Below are 19,561 nucleotides of genomic sequence, written 5' to 3' on the forward strand. Positions count from 1 at the left end.
TAAAGATACAGTGTGTAGGATTTGGCGTCATCTAGTGGTGTGGTTGCAACCAACTGTACCCCTCCGCTCACTCACGTTTGGGTGTTCCAAATCAATCAGATTGTAGATTAATTTCATCAGTCACTAATCACTTAATCACTTCAGTCAAACACTTTTCTGATTGAGGTCTGTGCAAGTTAGCATCTCTGGCCCCGACCATGGATCTGAAATATCAGTAAGTTAGAATCTATGGCTCCGACCATGGCTCTGAAATATCAGTAAGTTAGACTCTATGGACCGGACCACAGCTCTGAAATAACAGTAAATTAGACTCTATGGCCCCGACCAGGGCTCTGAAATATTAGTAAGTTAGAATCTATGGTCCCGACCATGGCTCTGAAATATCAGTAAGTTAGAATCTATGGCCCCGACCATGGCTCTGAAATATCAGTAAGTTAGAATCTATGGCCCCGACCACGGCTCTGAAATATCAGTAAGTAGGAGTTTTTACAAGGCAGAGTTACTGTACAATTTACTGAATATTTGATTACGAGTCAAAAAGTTCTACCAGATAGGCTTTTTGAGGAGTTTTGTGATTATATACACAAACAACATATATGTCGTGAGTGAATATAAGCACTTGTGTACAGATTTTGTTAAATATTTTACTAAAAGATTAAATGTAAGCAGAGTATAATTTAAATTCTCTGTCATTTGAAATAAAGTTAGTTTCCACAGACTCAACAAATATCTCAGAAAGTGAATTGACTGCATCTACAAGTTCAAAAATAAATGAGTGTCACAAAACTGAAGAGTGAGACGGAGATGTGTCAGAGGAAATGTGTGTGTGTTACAGGTAAACAGGAAGCTGTCAATCATCAGACTCACCTGAGCTGAAAGTGTAAATGGTTGTTTTTGTTAGTGACCCTAAAAAACTCCTGAAGCCTCTTCTAATTGACCAAAACTTCACAAACACACTGTAACCAGAGACAATATGAATACAATTTGTATTTTCTGTCTTTTCTCCAGTTGATGAAAAGCTAATTGTTGGAAATATTGACGTGGTTTTTTGTTGTAAGACAGCAGCTGAGTGTTTTGAAGAGCATAAAAACACCATCAGAGGCTCCATTACAGGCTGAATGCAGCAAACAACAGAGATAATAATCTGAAAATATACTCCTGACAATACAAACACAATGAGCTCTCTCTGCTTGTCGAGATTATTATCTTTGTTCTCTGGAAGTACATCAGTGAAGCAGTCAAATGACTGGCTGATACAAACACTCACAATATTCACAACAAAGATGAAGATAACAAAGTGACAGAATAAATTCATTATTCTTTCGCCCGCAGCACAAAATGTGTTTTCAAGTCTTCTGAAGTTTCTTGGACTTCTTAAATTTGTGTTTTTTGTTATAGAGTTTGGTGAAAATAAAAATAATTGACTTCAATGAAAAAAAAAAAATTTACATAAAAGAAATCGCTAAACAATATAGAAAAATGCACTTAATGAGAAAGTTGTCATGAATATAAAGAGGACTGAACATAGTTGGACTAATTAATAAGCTAATTTAGAATTCATATTTTATTTCTGCGTCAGGTCAAGGACATACTGTTGTTGTAGAGGAAAGCAGCATAACAATAACCCCAGAGACCAGTCTGGTTTTATTATTATTTTATCAAATCCCATGTTTAGACTCAAACCCATAGACTATATACATAGACGCCGCATTGACTCCTGGATCGTACGTCAACGTGGGCGCCATATTGGACTTGGCAAGACTGGCCTGTAACCCTACACAAGTGAACGGGGGAGCTGCCGTTTTTTTCTCAACCGATTTCAATGAGTCGTTTTATATTCAAACGTTTATGATCTACGAGGAGTTATGTTAAGTTAACATTAAGATTTTTTTTTTTCTTTTCCCAAAGATTTTGGTGAAAAACTGTTAAATACGTTAACGTCACTTCCTCCGGTTCATGGATCAGCAGTCTGTCCTTCAATATTCAATCAATTATTAGGTCATTATTAAAAACTAGTACTATCATATCTCAAGTTAACGTTACATCTTTACAAAACAGTTGCCTCTGTAATATCAGATAAGAGCTAGCTAACGTTCGTTATTCTTAGCTAATCGATATCAGCTAATGTTAGCCTATTGATGTTCATATCTAACATGATATTGTGAAACTTTGTTATGATACATTGTAATGTTACATTGTTATGTTACGTTGTTATGTTATGCTATTATGTTGTTACGTTACATTGTTTCATTGTTACGTTATGTTGTTAAATTATGTTGCGATGTTACGTTGCATTGTTGTTGCATTTATATGTTGCGTTGTTATGTTGCGTTACGTTGTTTGCATTACGTTGTTGCGATACGTTGTTGCGATACGTTGTTGCGGTACGTTGTTGCAGTACGTTGTTACATTGTGTAGTTACGTTACGTTGTTATGTTACATCATTATTTGAACACAAACCATGATCTTTTTTCTAACCTTAACTAAGTAGTTCTGTTGCCTAAACCTAACCAATCACTTCACAACGTTAACCACGTGGCATTGTGCGTTTCTGGAAGTGTGATACGAGGCTGATATGAAACACATTTTTGGTTCAGAAACGTCACCATTCAACGTATCTGTGGTTTGCAGAAATGTCTACTGCCAACATCTTTTCAGGTGACTGGGTTACACTGGGCCCACTGGGCTGAGATGACTGTGGTTTTGTTGCCTAAACTTAAAGTGACAGCAAGACAAAGCGGCGGTATGTGACGAGTTGGGATGAGAACTTGTTGAATAAAAAGATGAAAGAGTAGAAACATAAAAAGTAGGGTGTAAAAATAGTTTAACAGCCTGATGGACAGCGAGGAGGAAACAGAATCCATCTGCTGTTGGTCTCATTATAAACTCAAGTACAGTGGATTGTTTTCAGCTTCCTGTGTTGGAAGAGTTTTAACATGCAGAGCAGAAGAAGAGCAGTCGTCAGTCTGTGATGAAACAATCAGCTCAGAAGACGGTTGGAGAGTCGGGAGAAGCCTCCTCTTCCTCCGCGTCTTCATCTCCTCGTCTTTGTCTCTGCCAGCTAGCAGCAGCGTCGCTCGGCTCGGCTGCCAGCTCCTCCGCCAGCCAGATGGCTGCCGGAGCGACGGAGGTTTCTGCTAACAGGCCTGGAGGAAACCGCCAGAAACGCTCCGATAATACTGGCACACAGGAGCCGGGCACAGCGGCGGCGCTTCAGCTCCATGATAAAGAGATCGCTGACGGTGCAGTTTGTTTCATAGCAGCAGAGAAGGAAACAAGCTTCACACAACAGAAGCAACTGAATTTATTCAGCAAGAGCCCTCAGCACGGCTGCATTAAAGTAGCACAATGCCCTCCCCGAAGCACCATCACGACTCACCTACTGCCAGAGCCGTGGTCGAGGCCATAGATTCTAACTTACTGATATTACAGAGCCGTGGTCGAGGCCATAGATTCTAACTTACTGATATTTCAGAGCCGTGGTCGAGGCCATAGATTCTAACTTATTGATATTTCAGAGCCGTGGTCGAGGCCATAGATTCTAACTTACTGATATTTCAGAGCCGTGGTCGAGGCCATAGATTCTAACTTACTGATATTTCAGAGCCGTGGTCGAGGCCATAGATTCTAACTTACTGATATTTCAGAGCCGTGGTCGAGGCCATAGATTCTAACTTGTACAATCCTCAGTCAGATAAAGGATCAATGAGTCAGGCAGACTAGACTAATATATTCTGCACTCTCTCTGCTACGAGGGGATGTAGAGGGATGTTATCCAGCCTCAAATTAACCTGAACCAAAGAAAAATGTTTCCAATTTGTCATATTGTTTTTTTCCAACTAAATAAACACCAAACATGAATGAATGCTTGTTTCCAGCCACTCTTGTGTGAATGTTAGTATATAAACTGGACTATAAAATGGACTAAACACAGCTGTGTACACAGATAAATTTACATGCATTAGTTCTGCTGTTGTGTTATTTTTGACATCCCTTGATGTTTAACGTTCATCACAATCATTTGTTTTTCTCCATGACACCTGTGCTTCTGTGCACATCGGTGTTTTAACCTGGATTGTGTTTGTGTTTGTTCAGATCATCTCTCAGAGGAAACTCTGTAAAGCTCTGCTCAGACCAGGAGGCACCGTGGGGAAAGCCATCATCACGGTGAGCTTCACTCTGTCACCTCCTCTCCATGCTTCATCTTCATCCTGTCACTCCTTTTTGTAGTTGTCTATTTGTATATGGTGCCTCTTTGTAGTCGTTTTATGTTTCTTTATGGTCATTTTGAGTCTCTTCCTGGTTGGTACATCTCTCTTTGAGAGACATTTTATAGGTGACAGCCCCTGGGCCTGTGCCCGGTAGCATGAATCATGTCTCTGGACGGAGAACACAGACTGTATATCAGAAGTGGAACGTAGCCACTAAGAGGTCACACTTTGGTTTGTGGACTACCGTTTTGAAGCCTTAAATTTGGCATTTTAATGTTCTTCCTCTCTTCTTTCCATTCTCCGGTTCACCTCGCACATTAGTGTGGATTCACGTTTCCTCTGATTGTGGTGACAAGTCCCAGTTTTAAACTTTAAAGTGGTGCGTCCACCTCGACATCGTGCTCCATCACACCCAGCTGTCATTGTTGATTGGGGAGAAGCCAGTGAGGGATCAGGTCCTCATCTCTGCACTATAAATGTGTTTGCTCAGCAGGAAGATATTTTGTTGTTCCCTCCTCGACCGTCTGAACTCCTGCAGAGTCTTTGCTGCTTTCCTTTTTCGTTCTTTACACATAAAGTTTGTTTGTCTGCAGTTTGAGACATTAAAACCTCCATCAGACAGGAAGCAGGATTCTCTGGTTCTGGTTCTGGTGGTTTTTCCAATCAGCTGAGAGGACTCTGATCCTCCCAGCTGGTCCTCTCAGATTTACTTGTTCATTTATCCACAGCTGGAAAATCCCTCTCTGATGTTTTTCTTCACCTCTGTGAACACATGACACGGTTCAGAGGGATTTATTTTGAAAGGATTTGAGAGCAGGAAGCAGTAAATCAGAGCTTTTATTTCCATTTTTCTGTCTTTTTTAATCTTTCTCTCTTTTCTTTCTTAACTTTGTTCTCTTCTTCTTTCATTAATTTTTTTTTCTCTTTCCCTTTCTTCCTTTTCCTTCTCTCATCTTTTCATTTTTTAGTTTCTTTATATCCTTCCTCCTTTCTTTCATTTCTTCCTTCCTTCCTTATTTAATTTCCTCCTTTTCTTTCTACCTGTATCTTTTTCTTATTTCCTTCTTAAGTGCTCCTTCGTTCTTCCATTCTACATCCTTCCTTCCTTCTTTCTCTCCTTCTTTCCTTCCCCCTTTCCATTAATGCCTCCTTTCCTTTCTTCCCTTCCTTCCCTTTTTATCTTTTCCTTCCTCCTTCCTCCTTCCATCCTTCCTTTCATTTCTTCACTCTTTCCTCACCTCTTTCTTCCTTTCTTTCCTTATTTCGTTCTCTCCCTATTCCTCCTTTCTTTCCTCTCTATTTTACTTACTTTTGTTCTTTCCTGTATCTCTTTCTTATTTCCTTTTTATGCCTTCCTTCGTTCTTCCTTCCTCAATTCTATTTCACATCCTTCCTTCCTTTATTTCTTTTTTCTTTCATATCTTCACTCTTTCCTCACTTCCTCCTTGCTTCCTTGGCTTCCTTATTTTGTTCCCTTCCGCTTTCTTCCTTGTTCCTACCTTCTTTCCTCTCTATTTTGCTTTGTTCTATCTTTATCTCTTTATTTGCTTCTTACATCCTTCCTTCTTTCTCTCCTTCCTTTATTCTTCCTTCCCCTTTCCATTTCCTTCTTACAGTATCTCTCTTTTTCAGTTTCCCTCTCTCTCTTTCTTTCATTCTTTCTCTCTGTATCTCTCTTTGTTGCTGAAGGTTGTTTCTTCAGATCCCTTTTGTCTTTTCTCTCCTTCATTATTTTCATCTTTATGCAGAAACTGAACTTCAAACAGTCTTTTTTTATAGAAGCTGAAGGTTGAAACAACAGACTCCAGATCAGTTAAAGTTAGAAACAGAGGGAGACCTGGACCTGAACTGAGTCCTGATCCTGGTTCAGCTCCAGGTTGTTGTTTAAAGAAGACAGTTACAGACCTGAGATCAGAGAGGGAGAAATACTTCACAAGTTGTTTTTCTATCTTTCTTTAATTCTTTAACCTTTTCCTTATTTCCTTCACTCATTTTTCTGTCCCTCTCTTCTTTGTTCCTTCATCATTTCTCTCTTCATCATCATCATCTCTTTTCTTTTTCCTTCCTTTGTTGGTTTCTCTACAACTTCTTCTTCTTTCTTTCTTCCTTCTTCTTCTTCCTCCCTTTCCTTCTGTTTTTCTCCTTCCCTCTTTCCTTCCTCCCTTTCTTTGTTTATTTGTATTTCTTCCTTCTTTCTTCCTTGTCTCATTCTTTCCTCTTCCCTTACTTTCTTTTCATCCTCCTCATTTTCATCCCTCTTCCTTCTTACATTATTCCTTCCTTTCCTTCTTTCTTCCTTTCATTGTTTTGTCCTTTCACTTCTTCCCTACGTTTCTTTTTTCCTCCTTTTGTCCTTCCTTCCTTCCTTCCTCTCGTATTCATTCATTTCTTCTCTCCTCAGCACATTTGTCTACCTGTATAATATAATATAATACAATATAATATAATAAAATATAATATTATATAATATTATATCATACAATATAATAATAATAATAATAATAATAATAATAATAATAATAATAATAATGTGTGTCTGTGCAGATCACAGCAGAGGAGCTGACAGGGAACGACGACTACATCGAGCTCTCGTTCAGCGCCAGGAAACTGGACGACAAGGTAATAGCTGTGTGTTAGCTGGAACTTCTGCATCCTGTGTCTCTTTGTGGTCATTTTGTGTCTCTTTGTGGTTGTTTTGTGTCTCTTTGTAGTTGTTTTGCATCTGTTTACGGTCGTTCTATGTCTTTTTGTAGTTGCTTTGTGTCTCTTTGTAGTTGCTTTGTGTCTCTTTGTAGTTGTTTTGTGTCTCTTTGTAGTAGTTTTGTGTCTCTTTGTAGTTGCTTTGTGTCTCTTTGTGGTTGTTTTGCATTTCTTTGTGGTTGTTTTGCATTTCTTTGTCGTAGTTTTGCATTTCTTTTACAGTAACTTCTCTTCAACAAGGTTGATTGTCAAACTATTTCACATGCTGTCAAATAAAGATGTCGCTATCAGCCGTTATTTTCCCTCTCCTCTAACCAGGCTGTCAGAAAAAAAGCAGCTACTGCTCATTAAACAAATTATCAATCAGCCATTTCCAGACAAAATATTGTAAAGTGTTAGTCAACCGTTTCTCTCTTTAACAGTCAGTGTGTGTTTGTGTTTACAGGACTTCTTCAGTAAATCCGACCCTTTTCTAGAGATCTACAGAATGAACGATGACGCCACGCTGCAGCTCGTCTACAGAACCGAGGTACAATCCACCATATACAATATCATGTATACATACAATATAATGTATATATTACACTGCAACACTCACAGGGACATCACAAACGTTCATGCTTTCTCTCTCAGACGGTGATGAATAATCTGAACCCGGTGTGGAAAACCTTCAAAGTTTCTCTCAACTCGCTCTGCAGCGGAGACCATGAACGCAAGCTGCAGGTACACACACACGCACGCACGCATGCACGCACGCACGCACGCACGCACGCACGCACACACACACACACTCACTCACACACACCCTGTGTCTCTTGTATCAGTCGATGGACGCCGTGGCTCCGGTCTAAATATGGACGTCTGATTGGCTGCAGGTCAAACTGACAGCTGGATAGACACCAGTAGAAAACCTTGTATCTCCACTTTTCTGTTCTTTTGACATCTATTGATTTTTAAGAGGGCTGCTTCATGGCAGCGTGTATCCATCATCATTTAGAGGTGTGGACGCTGTTACAAGACAGAAACAGAGTAGAAAATAAGAAGAATAAATTATATTAATATCACATACAGAGAGCTTTAATGTATGGATGACGGAACCTGTCAAAAAAAAAAAAATCGATTAATAAATAAATAAATGACTTGAAAAATAAATTAAAATGTCATTAAATGCAGCAAAAATAATAAAAACATTTTTTTTCGCATTTATTTAATTAATAAAAAAATGTGACGAAAAATGATATATCTGTTCGAATTTTCTTCTTTATTTATCTTTGTATTAATTCATTCCCTTATTTATTTACACTTGTGTTTAATTTTTCCATTTATTTATGTATTATTATTGAGGTTTTTTCCATTTATTTATTTTTGCATTTATTTTTTAATTATTTACTTATTCAGCATTTAGTTTTTGTTTTTTGTGGGTTTTTTTCATTTTGAATTTTTCGTGACAAATAAAGGGAGAAACAGAAAATGCAGTAAAATTAGCTGATTTAGTTAAAAAAAACATAAAATAAATTGCAAAAGAGAGATGAGATGTGGACAGTAGTAAAATCAGAGGATGTGCAAACAAATCCACTCAAAACAAAGTGTATGGAGAGCCTAAACTGTCAGCTTATAAAGTGACTGGGAGCACTGGTCCCAGGTGTTCCCAGTCAACCTGAGTGGACGGCTCCGCCTCCCAATTACAGGAACCTGCAACATGTCAGTAACTGAAACTACACATGAAAGAGGAAACGTTGCATCTATTTACCTCATGTTCTCCTGCTGCGTCGTCACACATCAACACCACCCGTCGGTCCTCCTCTTCCTCATTACTGTTTACGTCTCGCTGCAGCTCTTTGATAAAACACATTACATCCACAGAAACCACAACACAGGTTCTTATTAATAGAAGCTGACAGGTCACAGAGGTGCACAGGTGAGCACGCAGCCTGTGACAGGAAGTAGATTAATGATGACACAGTGCGGGGGGTGGAGGGGGGGGCTGTTATTTATGTAGTCGTGTCTATGGACGTCGTGTCCTGTAGTCATCGTCTGATCTGTTGTGGCTTAACGTTTCTCCAACAACTAAACTAAACATACTCAACTAAATATAGTTTAAATGCAGCAACAGCAGCACGCCGTGTTGTTGTTCTGTCTGTAGCGTTCTGCTGACGACTAAACTGAGTGTTGCACCGGCATCATGAAAGTCTGCTTGTAAAAATGGGTAACTAAATCCAACAGTATGGAGTCATAGGAACGCCATAAACAAGAATAAATCTGTAAAAGAATAAGGAAACATAAAAGGGATAAAAGTAAATAAATTACATGATCTAAAAATAAATAATTTTTTAAAAATCTATACAGAAAAAATAAAGTGATTTGTATGCAAAAATATATATACATATTTTCAAAAATGTATAAATTAATATGTACGGAAACAAATCAACAAATAAATTAAAATACTTAAAATATTTTTTGTCCTTTTGTTATTTCTCTTTATATTTTCACTTTTTTGTATTGACTTATTTATTCTTTTATTTATTCCTCTTTAATTTTCCACATTTATTTATTCCTCTTTAAATTTCCAATTTTTTAATGTAGCCTTTTATTTATTTTTTATTTATATTTCAACATTAATTCATTTATTCTTTTATTTGTTCCCTTTTCTATTTACACATTTATTCTTTTATTTGTTCCTCTTTCTATTTACACATTTATTTTAACACATGTTATGTTTCTTAATATTTCTATTTTTATGTATTTTTATTTATTCCTCTTTCTATTTCCACATTTATTAATTTATTCTTTTACTTGTTCATCTTTCTATTTCCTTGTTTATTTATTTATTATTTTATCTATTTCTCTTTATATTCTCACATTTTTGTATTTATTCTCATTTATTCCACTTTATATTTCCACATTTGTTCATTCTTTTATCGATTTCTCTCTATATATTCACATTTTTTTAATTCATTCTTTTATTTATTCCTCTGTATATTTCCACATCTATTCTCTTATTCTTTTACAGATTTATTCTTTTTCATGGTACTACTATGACTCCATATAGCAGTGATGCTGAGGCTAAATTACAAATACATTGCACGCATACATTAAGAGAATCTTTGAGGGATCTTGATGCAACAGATTCTCACAAAAATAAACACAACAATAATATGAAATAAAATGTAAATATGGATGATATCTACATTATTTCCCATTATTAATGAACAACTGGTTTCTCTCTAACTATTTTTTAATTCATGCTGTGATTTGATTTCACAATTTCACCAGCGATAATTTACAAAAAGGCAGCAACTTGTGTTTGTATCTTAAAGCGCGGCTGCAAAGATTTCCCCCCGATGGTGCTTCAGGCGTCTTGCTGTTGCTGATCAAACGTGTACTAATCATCTGTCAATCACTGATTACTGACACTCTCTCTGTAAACAGCTAGAAACAGAAATAACACACAAACAACAGACTGTTTGTCTCTGAGATCTTATTTATCTAAATGAAGCTTCTGCAGAAGACGAAAAACATCTGGTCAGAAACCAGCCAACATTTTAAACAGTTTATATTTCAGGTTGTGAGAGTATATCAGGAAAGAGAAAACGGTGCAGCTGCTGTTAAATAAACGAGACAAATACATGTGATTATGAAGAAGAATAACAGACTGTCTGTGTCTCTATGAACATATCGTTCTGCTGTTTGTGAACGCCACATTAACACTGAGGTCTGTTATCTCTGCTTGACGTCGTTTCAAATTAAAAGCTGCTGTAATAGTTCATGTAGCTGATGTTCCCACAGATAGATGGGATGTTTCTGTGAGTTGTTAGAGGCAGTAATCACAGACATGGAGGAGGACCACGCTGAATAACACCTGATTACTTACAGCTTCCTTCACTGCTACTTTTCAGAGGGTCAATCTCTGGGGCCTCATTACAGAAACATCTATCTGATCTTAGTGAGCGTAGTTCTGTGTAATGAGGCCTCTGGCGCTCAGGTTGTGTCCTGAATTAAAGCCCATGAGCAAGACACCAAGTCAGTTTACTGACTGAACCAACAGCTTCTATTATTACCAGATTATGATACTGAAGGTCCTCTTTATTAACGTAACGTTGGTCATGTTGTTATTTTCTGTACATCGATTCATATCAACCAGCCGCAAATATACGGAGGACGGAACCTGCCAAAATAAAAAAAAAGATTAAATTAATTATTGACTCAATAAATAAATATGTCATTAAATACAGCAAAAATAATATTATAAATAAATTTAGCCATTAATGAATTGATAAAATGTTACATAAATTAATATTTCTGTTTTAATTTGATTCTTTATTTATTTATCTTTGTATTGATTTCCTTATTTATTTACTCTTCTGTTTAATTTTCCCTTTTATTTATTTATCTAATTTATCTAATCTAAATGTATTTATTTTTGCATATATGTTTTATTTATTCATTTATTTTTTAATTTATTTTTTAAATGTAGTTATTTATATATTTATTTATTTTTGCATTTACTTCATATTTAATTTTAAATATATTTATTTATGTCTGTACAGTTTTCCCTTTGCATTTCACCCCTTATTTATTGCCCCAAACTTATTCATTTCTTTATTCTTTTCTTTATACATTTTTCTTTTTACACATTTCTGCATTTCTGCCTCATTATGCGTCATTATGGACTTCAGAGATGATCAGGGGATGTAAAAACAATGTTAACATACCTCACACAACAGGAACATCTGGAAAGATCATCTTTAGAACCATCAAACAATCAGAGCTTTGCTGACCATGGTCAAGAGGAATCAGGACTAGAATCAGCTGGTTTCTCCTGTAGTGTGGACCCGGCATAAAAAATACTTCCCTAGAATCATGTCGAAGTGAATTAGTGCTAAACAAGTGCTAAATCAGTCTGCTGCAACAACAAGTAGATGATCAAATGTTCATTTCTTTGTCTGATGAAGATCATTTGATCTAAAATTTCAGCCGTTAAATGGAGGTTAAAGTCTCTTGTCTATCTGGCTCCTTGTTTAGGACTTCCTCGGAGGTCTGCACCTCGCTGAGTGTCTGTCCTCTTAATTAGAAACCTGAACTGGGAGATCTCGGCTTTCTGGTGTTTTCAGCAGGTTTCCAGTGTGGAAACCTCCAAGCTGCTAATTTACTTTAAATTCTTTCCCTCCGAGCTGAATGAACGAAGCTGTGAGTGTGACAGCTCATTAAAACTCAACGTGTTTCCTCTCAGATAGAAAACTGGAAGGATGTTCTCTTTTTAAACCTCGACAGGTCGCTTAATATGTCAGAGAGAAGAAGAAGAAGAAGAAGAAGAAGAAAAAGAAGTCATGATGTTCACTTTAATGAGGAGTTACATGCATCACGCACCTTAATGTATTCATAGAGTACCATATAATTAAACACTCACGTTCATCCAGGCTGGATCTAATTGGTTCGCTCGCCCACTTGACTCCTGTTGACCTAAACAAGAGAGAGAACATTTAAGACAAGCCTCCAGGAAGAGCGCCGGTCGTTGATCCCAACCTTCGTAGTGGCTAAACGGACGTACTACAACTTCCATGTCCGTCATGTGATGCCATTGGGCCCAAAAATACTTTTTCCCATAGACTTACATTGGAAAAGAGACATCTGTAACTCAGCGGATAATTTATTTTGAGGTAAATCAACTTCCCCGTATGAACACTTTAATAGTCCTTATTTAAATAATTAGGTCCCCGTAGCGTCGGTAACGTCCCCTGCAGGCGCTAGCTAGCAGTCACGGCGGTTTGTGGAGCTTCTCAACTCTGAAAACGTTGGAGCAAATGTTCGATTTGCCATCTAATATTGTAAAAGTGTCAATATTGAAAATCTACACAGTTGATTTCTCTCCTCAAAAATATTCAGAAGTGAATTTAGTGATGAAATAGCTACGAAAAATCTAAAAAAACGAGCCGTTTTTGCATGCAGTTGTTGTAACCGTAGCCTGTAGCGGTCCAGAGCTTTGCATTGTGGGATACAGTAGGCGAGGTAGACTGGTCCGATGCATACTGGAGATTTTTTTTCCAAATCAGTATGTGAAGAAGCTATGTTGCTTGTGATGGCGTTGGTTCATAAAACATCTTATGTGGTGCACATTTTAACACAGGATCCAGGGAGCCGTTCCAACAATTTATTGTAGTCAAGGTGGTTAAGTTGGATGGTGGTTGGTGGATGATTTTTTCTATTAAAAAAACCCATTAACAGATGATATTACATATCTCATAAATATAATACAAATTACAAATAATAGATGAGATAATTTTAACTTACATTTTCAGGCATCCACAATCTGGAAATTGCCTTTTCTCCTTGACAGAACAATATATATTTCATTTCAACCAAATTATAAAGGTACAAAAGCCATATTAAACTCACATCACTCTTCTTTGTTCTGCCTGGGGTTGTTTTGGAGGGAAAAGGGAGGGTTCAGGCCTGGAGGGAAGACTCTGATAATCTAGGGGGAGTGGTTTAATCAGCAGTCTCATTCTATACCATGCTTGCAGGTGGAGACTTGTGATTTAACAGTATGACATCGACATAGTTATGGCATACTGTCGATTTTGCTTTTGTTCACATACAATATACTACATGCTATATTTTGGCCAAATCTGTACGTACTACTAGTATAGTATGAGGTTGTACTACTAGTATAGTATGAGGTTGCACTGATAGTATAGTATGAGGTTGTACTACTAGTATAGTATGAGATTGTACTACTAGTATAGTATGAGATTGTACTACTAGTATAGTATGATGTTGTACTACTAGTATAGTATGAGGTTGTACTACTAGTATAGTATGAGGTTGTAATACTAGTGTAGTATGAGGTTGTACTACTGGTATAGTACGAAGTTGTATTACTAGTATAGTATGAGGTTGTACTACTAGTATAGTATGAGGTTGTACTACTAGTATAGTATGAGATTGTACTACTAGTATAGTATGAGGTTATACTACTAGTATAGTATGAGGTTGTACTACTAGTATAGTATGAGATTGTACTACTAGTATAGTATGAGATTGTACTACTAGTATAGTATGATGTTGTACTACTAGTATAGTATGAGGTTGTACTTCTAGTATAGTATGAGATTGTACTACTAGTATAGTATGATGTTGTACTACTAGTATAGTATGAGGTTATACTACTAGTATAGTATGAGGTTGTACTACTAGTATAGTATGAGATTGTACTACTAGTATAGTATGAGATTGTACTACTAGTATAGTATGATGTTGTACTACTAGTATAGTATGAGGTTGTAGTTCTAGTATAGTATGAGATTGTACTACTAGTATAGTATGATGTTGTACTACTAGTATAGTATGAGGTTGTACTACTAGTATAGTACGAAGTTGTATTACTAGTATAGTATGAGGTTTCCAATCCAGTCAATGGTTTGGACCCAGTAGAGGTGAAACGCTGCCCCCTATTTGTTTGTAGCAGTCATTACACATTTAAATACATTTGTGTCACCAGAGAAAATAAAGCAAACAGTGGTGACTGTAACAGAAACGGGTTATATAAAAGAATAATAAAATAATAAAATATTCACCCACATTGTGGCTAATGTAGGCGCCAGGTTTTGACAAAGAATTTGTGGATTTGTGGAATACAAAAGTGCGACAGTGTTGTAGGAGTGTGATGGTGAATCTGTGGAGGATTAAAAGTACTTTAATGTTTCTGCAGCGCCACCTATAGGTGACACTAATTTATTTAATTTATGGGCGATATAAAGGAGATATTCAGTATTTACATATTGGGATTTATGACACCTACACACAGTAAATGGTCCACTTGCTCACCGAAACTCCTGCATGAATGTATGAAAATATAAAACCACCAGAAAATATAAAACCACCAGACTGTGATGAGAACTGGAGCATGAGTGTGTGTGTGTGTTCTGTAAATTCATGAGATGGTGGTCTTGTTCTTCTTCTCTTGCGCAGAGACTGTCAGCGTTCTTCTTCACGTCCTCCGATTTATTTTTCATGAACTCTGTCAAACTATCCTCGTCTGATTTATTCACTTGCCGTTGCTGGTTGTGGTCCCAGTGCTGCCCACTGGTTCCACTGGGAGGACTCGTCCCAGCTTTCATATGATGTACACCACTTCTATGACACATCTACTGTTGGCCTGCTATCTCCCCCTAAAGACGCCCTGTACCCCCTAAAAAAACCAAAAACGGGTCTATTGTGGGTCTCAGAGGGTTAAAAAAACAAGACAACAATACTTGTTGGCCAGCGTTAACTAACGTGTTCAGAGAATTATTCATGGTTACTAACAGCAAAGGGCTATAGGACAGTGTTGTTCTCCGTGTGCTAAACTAAATAACATATATTAATAAAGAGGACTTTGTACAAGCTAAAAGCCTGAAACACCATTCAGACATCAATCAGCTCTGCGGCAAAAAATTATTAACTTGATGACCTTCAAACAGAAACTAAATCTATTTTCTGTAAAATCTCATTAATTTCAAAACCTCCAAAAACAGAAAATTAATGAACAGAGACGATTTATTTATTTTAGTAAACAGACTGGTGATCTTCCTCAGCAACAGCAGACGTCTAATTAGAACTAAACCTTGATATGAACTAATTTTATGTGACTGAATGATAATTACTGTAATCAGTGTGATGCAGGTTCAGTTAATGACACAATAACAAACATTTCTCCTCTGATGATTAATATTAAATGTTTGTGTTACTCATCAGTTTATGAAGTGTCTCTGTTTTTTTGTCCACCAAGTGTACCGTGTGGGACTGGGACTCAAACGGGAAACACGACTACATCGGCGAGTTCGAGGCCACGTTCAAAGAGATGAAAGGAGCCATCGATGGACGACAGGTACGAGTTCATCCACATATATATAATATTTATATAACATACTTCCAGTCATCAGCCTCTCAGACTCTTTATCAGAACAACCACGACTGTTTGAACATGAAGAAACATTTAAGATTCATGGTGGATTATATAAACACAGAATTTAGGTTTTAGAAAGAAAGCTCAGTGTTCAGTGAATGAAATGTCCTGAGATGACGGCGTTACGTAATCACTGCAAAAAAACAGCATATAAAACAAATTAATATAATTATCATTCAGCTGGTTTGTGAACTCATTATTTGCTCATGACTCGTGGTTTCAGAAACGCTGTTTTAACGAGTGTTGACTGTGAACAGATTTAAGGGAAACTTTGCAGATTTGTCAGATTGTAGCCAGATTTGTATCGTTGCAGCGTTTGTCGTGTGTGAACAACAAATGAACGATATTCGCCTTCAGTGTTACCAAAGAATGTATATCGCTAAGAAGTGAAAGTCAATTGATCGTTTCATTGCAACATCAGCGCCCAGCAGCAGAGCTACGCTTCCGCCATTTTGGACTGAAAGCGACTACCAGACGCCAGTAATACGTCCGCCTACAAAGTAGCCTACCGTACAAAAGTAAAACTAAATTATTTCTATTCTATTGTCATATTTAATGTCTCTACTAAAATGACCTGTGTTGAACAACAAAAATATTATAAATATGCATAATATTATAACTATTTACTTATGTAAAACTAACATTAGAATGGGATGAAAAATAAGAAATAGAAAACTATACAAGAGTGTTTTATCCCTTAAAGCCAAACCAGGGACATAGACTGTAAATTATCTACAGCTAAAAGTCCTATATACACACACGTAATCAGTTTATTAAAATATAACAATGCCTAAATATATCATCCCTGTCAAATAAATTAATAATAGAAACAATATAACTGTTAAATAAATGTAGTGCAGTATAAGCACAGTGTTTGCCTGTGAAATGTAGTGAAGTAGAAGTATAAAACAGCCGAAAGTAGAAGTACAGTACTTGTTTTTGTCCTGTTTTTAATGCTGTGTGAACAGATCCAGTTAATATTTCATTTAGCTGTGAACACACAGAGAGGCTGATATCAGTTCACTGAGACAGAAAGTCCTGTTTCTCCTTCAGCTGCTCGATCAATTCAGCGGCTCAGTGAGAGTCAGACTGAGTGACACCTCACTGTTACTCACTGTTAATCAGAAAACACCTCACAGACAGGAGGGGACACACAATACTTTAAGTAAATTCATCTCCAATAGTCCAATATACCTGTTTTCTGCTACAACTATGTGATGAAATGTGGTTCATCATTCATGTTCCATTCACGATGAATCATAATAACTCCGGTGATCCTCTGACTTTTCATCTAGCGCCATCATCAGGTCAACATTTGAATGTGTCCAATACTTTGGCTTGTGACCAAATACTACAGTAGACTGTCTATAAGAAGTGTGTATAGTCACCATGATGTCACCATTGGTTTGTGGATTGTCGTTTAGAACCCTCCACTTCAGCATTTTGGCCGTTGACATATTTGCTTTTTTGCCGTCGTCATCTTGGTTTTTGTCTGTCTCCATCCTGGTTTTTGGCCATCGCCATCTTGGTATTTGGCCGTCACCATCTTGGTATTTGGATGTTGACATCTTGGTTTTTGTCCGTTTCCATCTTGGTTTTTGTCCGTCGCCATCTTGGTTTTTGGCTGTCTCCATCTTGGTTGAACAAACTGACGACCATGTTGGTCGCCGGTTTGTTTTTTTGGAACTATAAGTGACACGAGAGGGTTGACAAATTGATACAATTAACTTTGATGAACCGAAAACACACTGTGAAAGGGTTAAAGTAACATTTATCATTTAATACGGACTCACAGAGCTGCTAGTATGGCTCCAGTCTCCTCAGTTATTGTTTGGCTCTTTGAGCTAAAACACCTCTAGCTGAACACAGTTGGACATCAGTAGTGACCATTTGACCGGCATTAGCTTCCCTGTAGCTGCGTTGCTAGCGAGGCTACAAACCACAGGTAGCAGCAGACTTTAACCCCGGGAAGTTTAAGAAGAAATGACCTGATCACCATCAGGTCCTTCAGCTCCAGGATTCCATTAAGCTGCCAATTAACAGCATGACCATCCTTTAAAAACGCACCTTTGGGGCCGTACAGTTTATGAAGACAGACGGTGTAATTACCCGAAACGTCGGCGGCGGCAGAGCTAATGAAAAAGCAGCTGTCGAGAAGAAGAGCTGTTGGACAGACGCTAATTAAAATGCTCCAAATACTCAGGTTGTGTGTTTTCTCTGGAAATGACAACACACGGCTGAAAACACTCTAACAATGTGAGACCGTTGAGCAGAGACGCTCCCTCTCAGCTGTCTCATTATCAGTGACGAGCACTCAAATATTTTCCCTGTAATGATCCTCTGTGACGGTCTGATGAAATGCTGCCACAGTTTTCATTAAACCGTCCTCCTTCAGAGCCTCGCCTCCTTCACATTTAAAAATAAAATACATCTTCTGAGGCCTTTAATCAGTCAAACATGAAGCTGAAGGTGATGATCTTTTATTTTACTGTCACCTGGATTCAGGACAAAGTTATTGATCATCTCACCTTCTCATGCTGTCCTCACCATGTGACCAGATGAAATACTGTGGCTGTGTTGATCATGTTTAGTCTCAAACCAACACCGTGTTAGTCCGTCTCTCAAAACTGTCTGACTTCCTGTCTGTGGCTCTCAGCTCCAAGCCCATTGGTTCCTACTGAAGACGTAAATCGTCTTTGTGTTGTATAGGACCAGATAGACGTGAATGAGTGCTTCGTTATCCCTAATGTGATTCAGACCATAAAGACAAAAAGTAAAAGGTTTTTTCCTGGCTCCCAAACAACACACTCTCACTCCCAACTCGTCGTATACCGCCGCTTGGTCAGTGCCCCTCGGCATTGGAGACCGACGCACAGGATACCCCTCTGGAGTTACTTTTTGACGGACCAGGGACGGCGTGTCAATATACGCTTGTTACATGCACAGTGTCCTTTCAAAATGAACTTTGTTTTCACAGGAATTTAGGTTTAGGCAACACAACCACTTAGTTAGGGTTAGGAAACGGTCGTGAATGACGTTAACTTCCCTGACTAGCGACTCACATGACTAACGGGACTGATGATACCGATGAGTCACGTGACTAAAGACTGACGTGACAAAATAAGTCAATGTTACTTTTAGTTTCACACGGGACACGAACAGCGGTCTCCTGGTTTGGATGTCGCCATCTTGGTTTTTGGCCGTCACCATCTTGGTTTTTGGCCGTGTCGATCTTTGTTTTTGGCCATTCCCATCTTGGTTTTCGGCCGTCGTCGTCTTGGTTTCTGGCCGTTGCCGTGTCGCCACCCTGGTTTTTGGCCGTCTCCACCCTAGTTTTTGGCAGTCTCCATCTTGGTTTTTGGCCACCATTGTCTTGATTTTTGGCCGTCGCCGTCTTGGTTTTTGGCTGTTGCCGTGTCGCCATCTTAGTTTTTTGCCGTCGCCATCTTGGTTTTTGGCCGTATCCATCTTGGTTTTTGGCCTTCTTCTCCATCTTGATTTTTGGACGTCGCCATCTTGGTTTTTGGCCATCACCATCTTGGTTTTTGGTCGTCGCCATCTTGAATTTTGGCTGTCGCCACCTTGAATTTTTGCTGTCGCCATCTTGTTTTTTGGCCGTCGCTATCTTGAATTTTGGCCATCGCCACTTCCCCTCCCTCCCACTCTGAATGAACTCTCACGCTATTAATACTACATCACTTGCACC

The 19,561-nt window shown here is 38.0% G+C and overlaps 1 protein-coding gene across 2 annotated transcripts in view; it reads left to right on the top strand.

Annotated features, from left to right (window-relative positions):
- Nucleotides 1-19,561, top strand: part of cpne4a (copine IVa) — a 61,625-nt gene that overhangs the window by 26,302 nt on the left and 15,762 nt on the right. For both annotated transcript variants that reach the window (XM_037783604.1, XM_037783603.1), the window contains 5 exons: nt 4,096-4,167; nt 6,756-6,830; nt 7,357-7,440; nt 7,545-7,634; nt 15,679-15,777. In XM_037783604.1, the coding sequence (XP_037639532.1) occupies nt 4,096-4,167; nt 6,756-6,830; nt 7,357-7,440; nt 7,545-7,634; nt 15,679-15,777 (420 nt within the window). The remainder of the gene's footprint in view (nt 1-4,095; nt 4,168-6,755; nt 6,831-7,356; nt 7,441-7,544; nt 7,635-15,678; nt 15,778-19,561) is intronic.

Source organism: Sebastes umbrosus, chromosome 11 (assembly GCF_015220745.1).
Source record: "Sebastes umbrosus isolate fSebUmb1 chromosome 11, fSebUmb1.pri, whole genome shotgun sequence".
NCBI lineage: Eukaryota > Metazoa > Chordata > Actinopteri > Perciformes > Sebastidae > Sebastes > Sebastes umbrosus.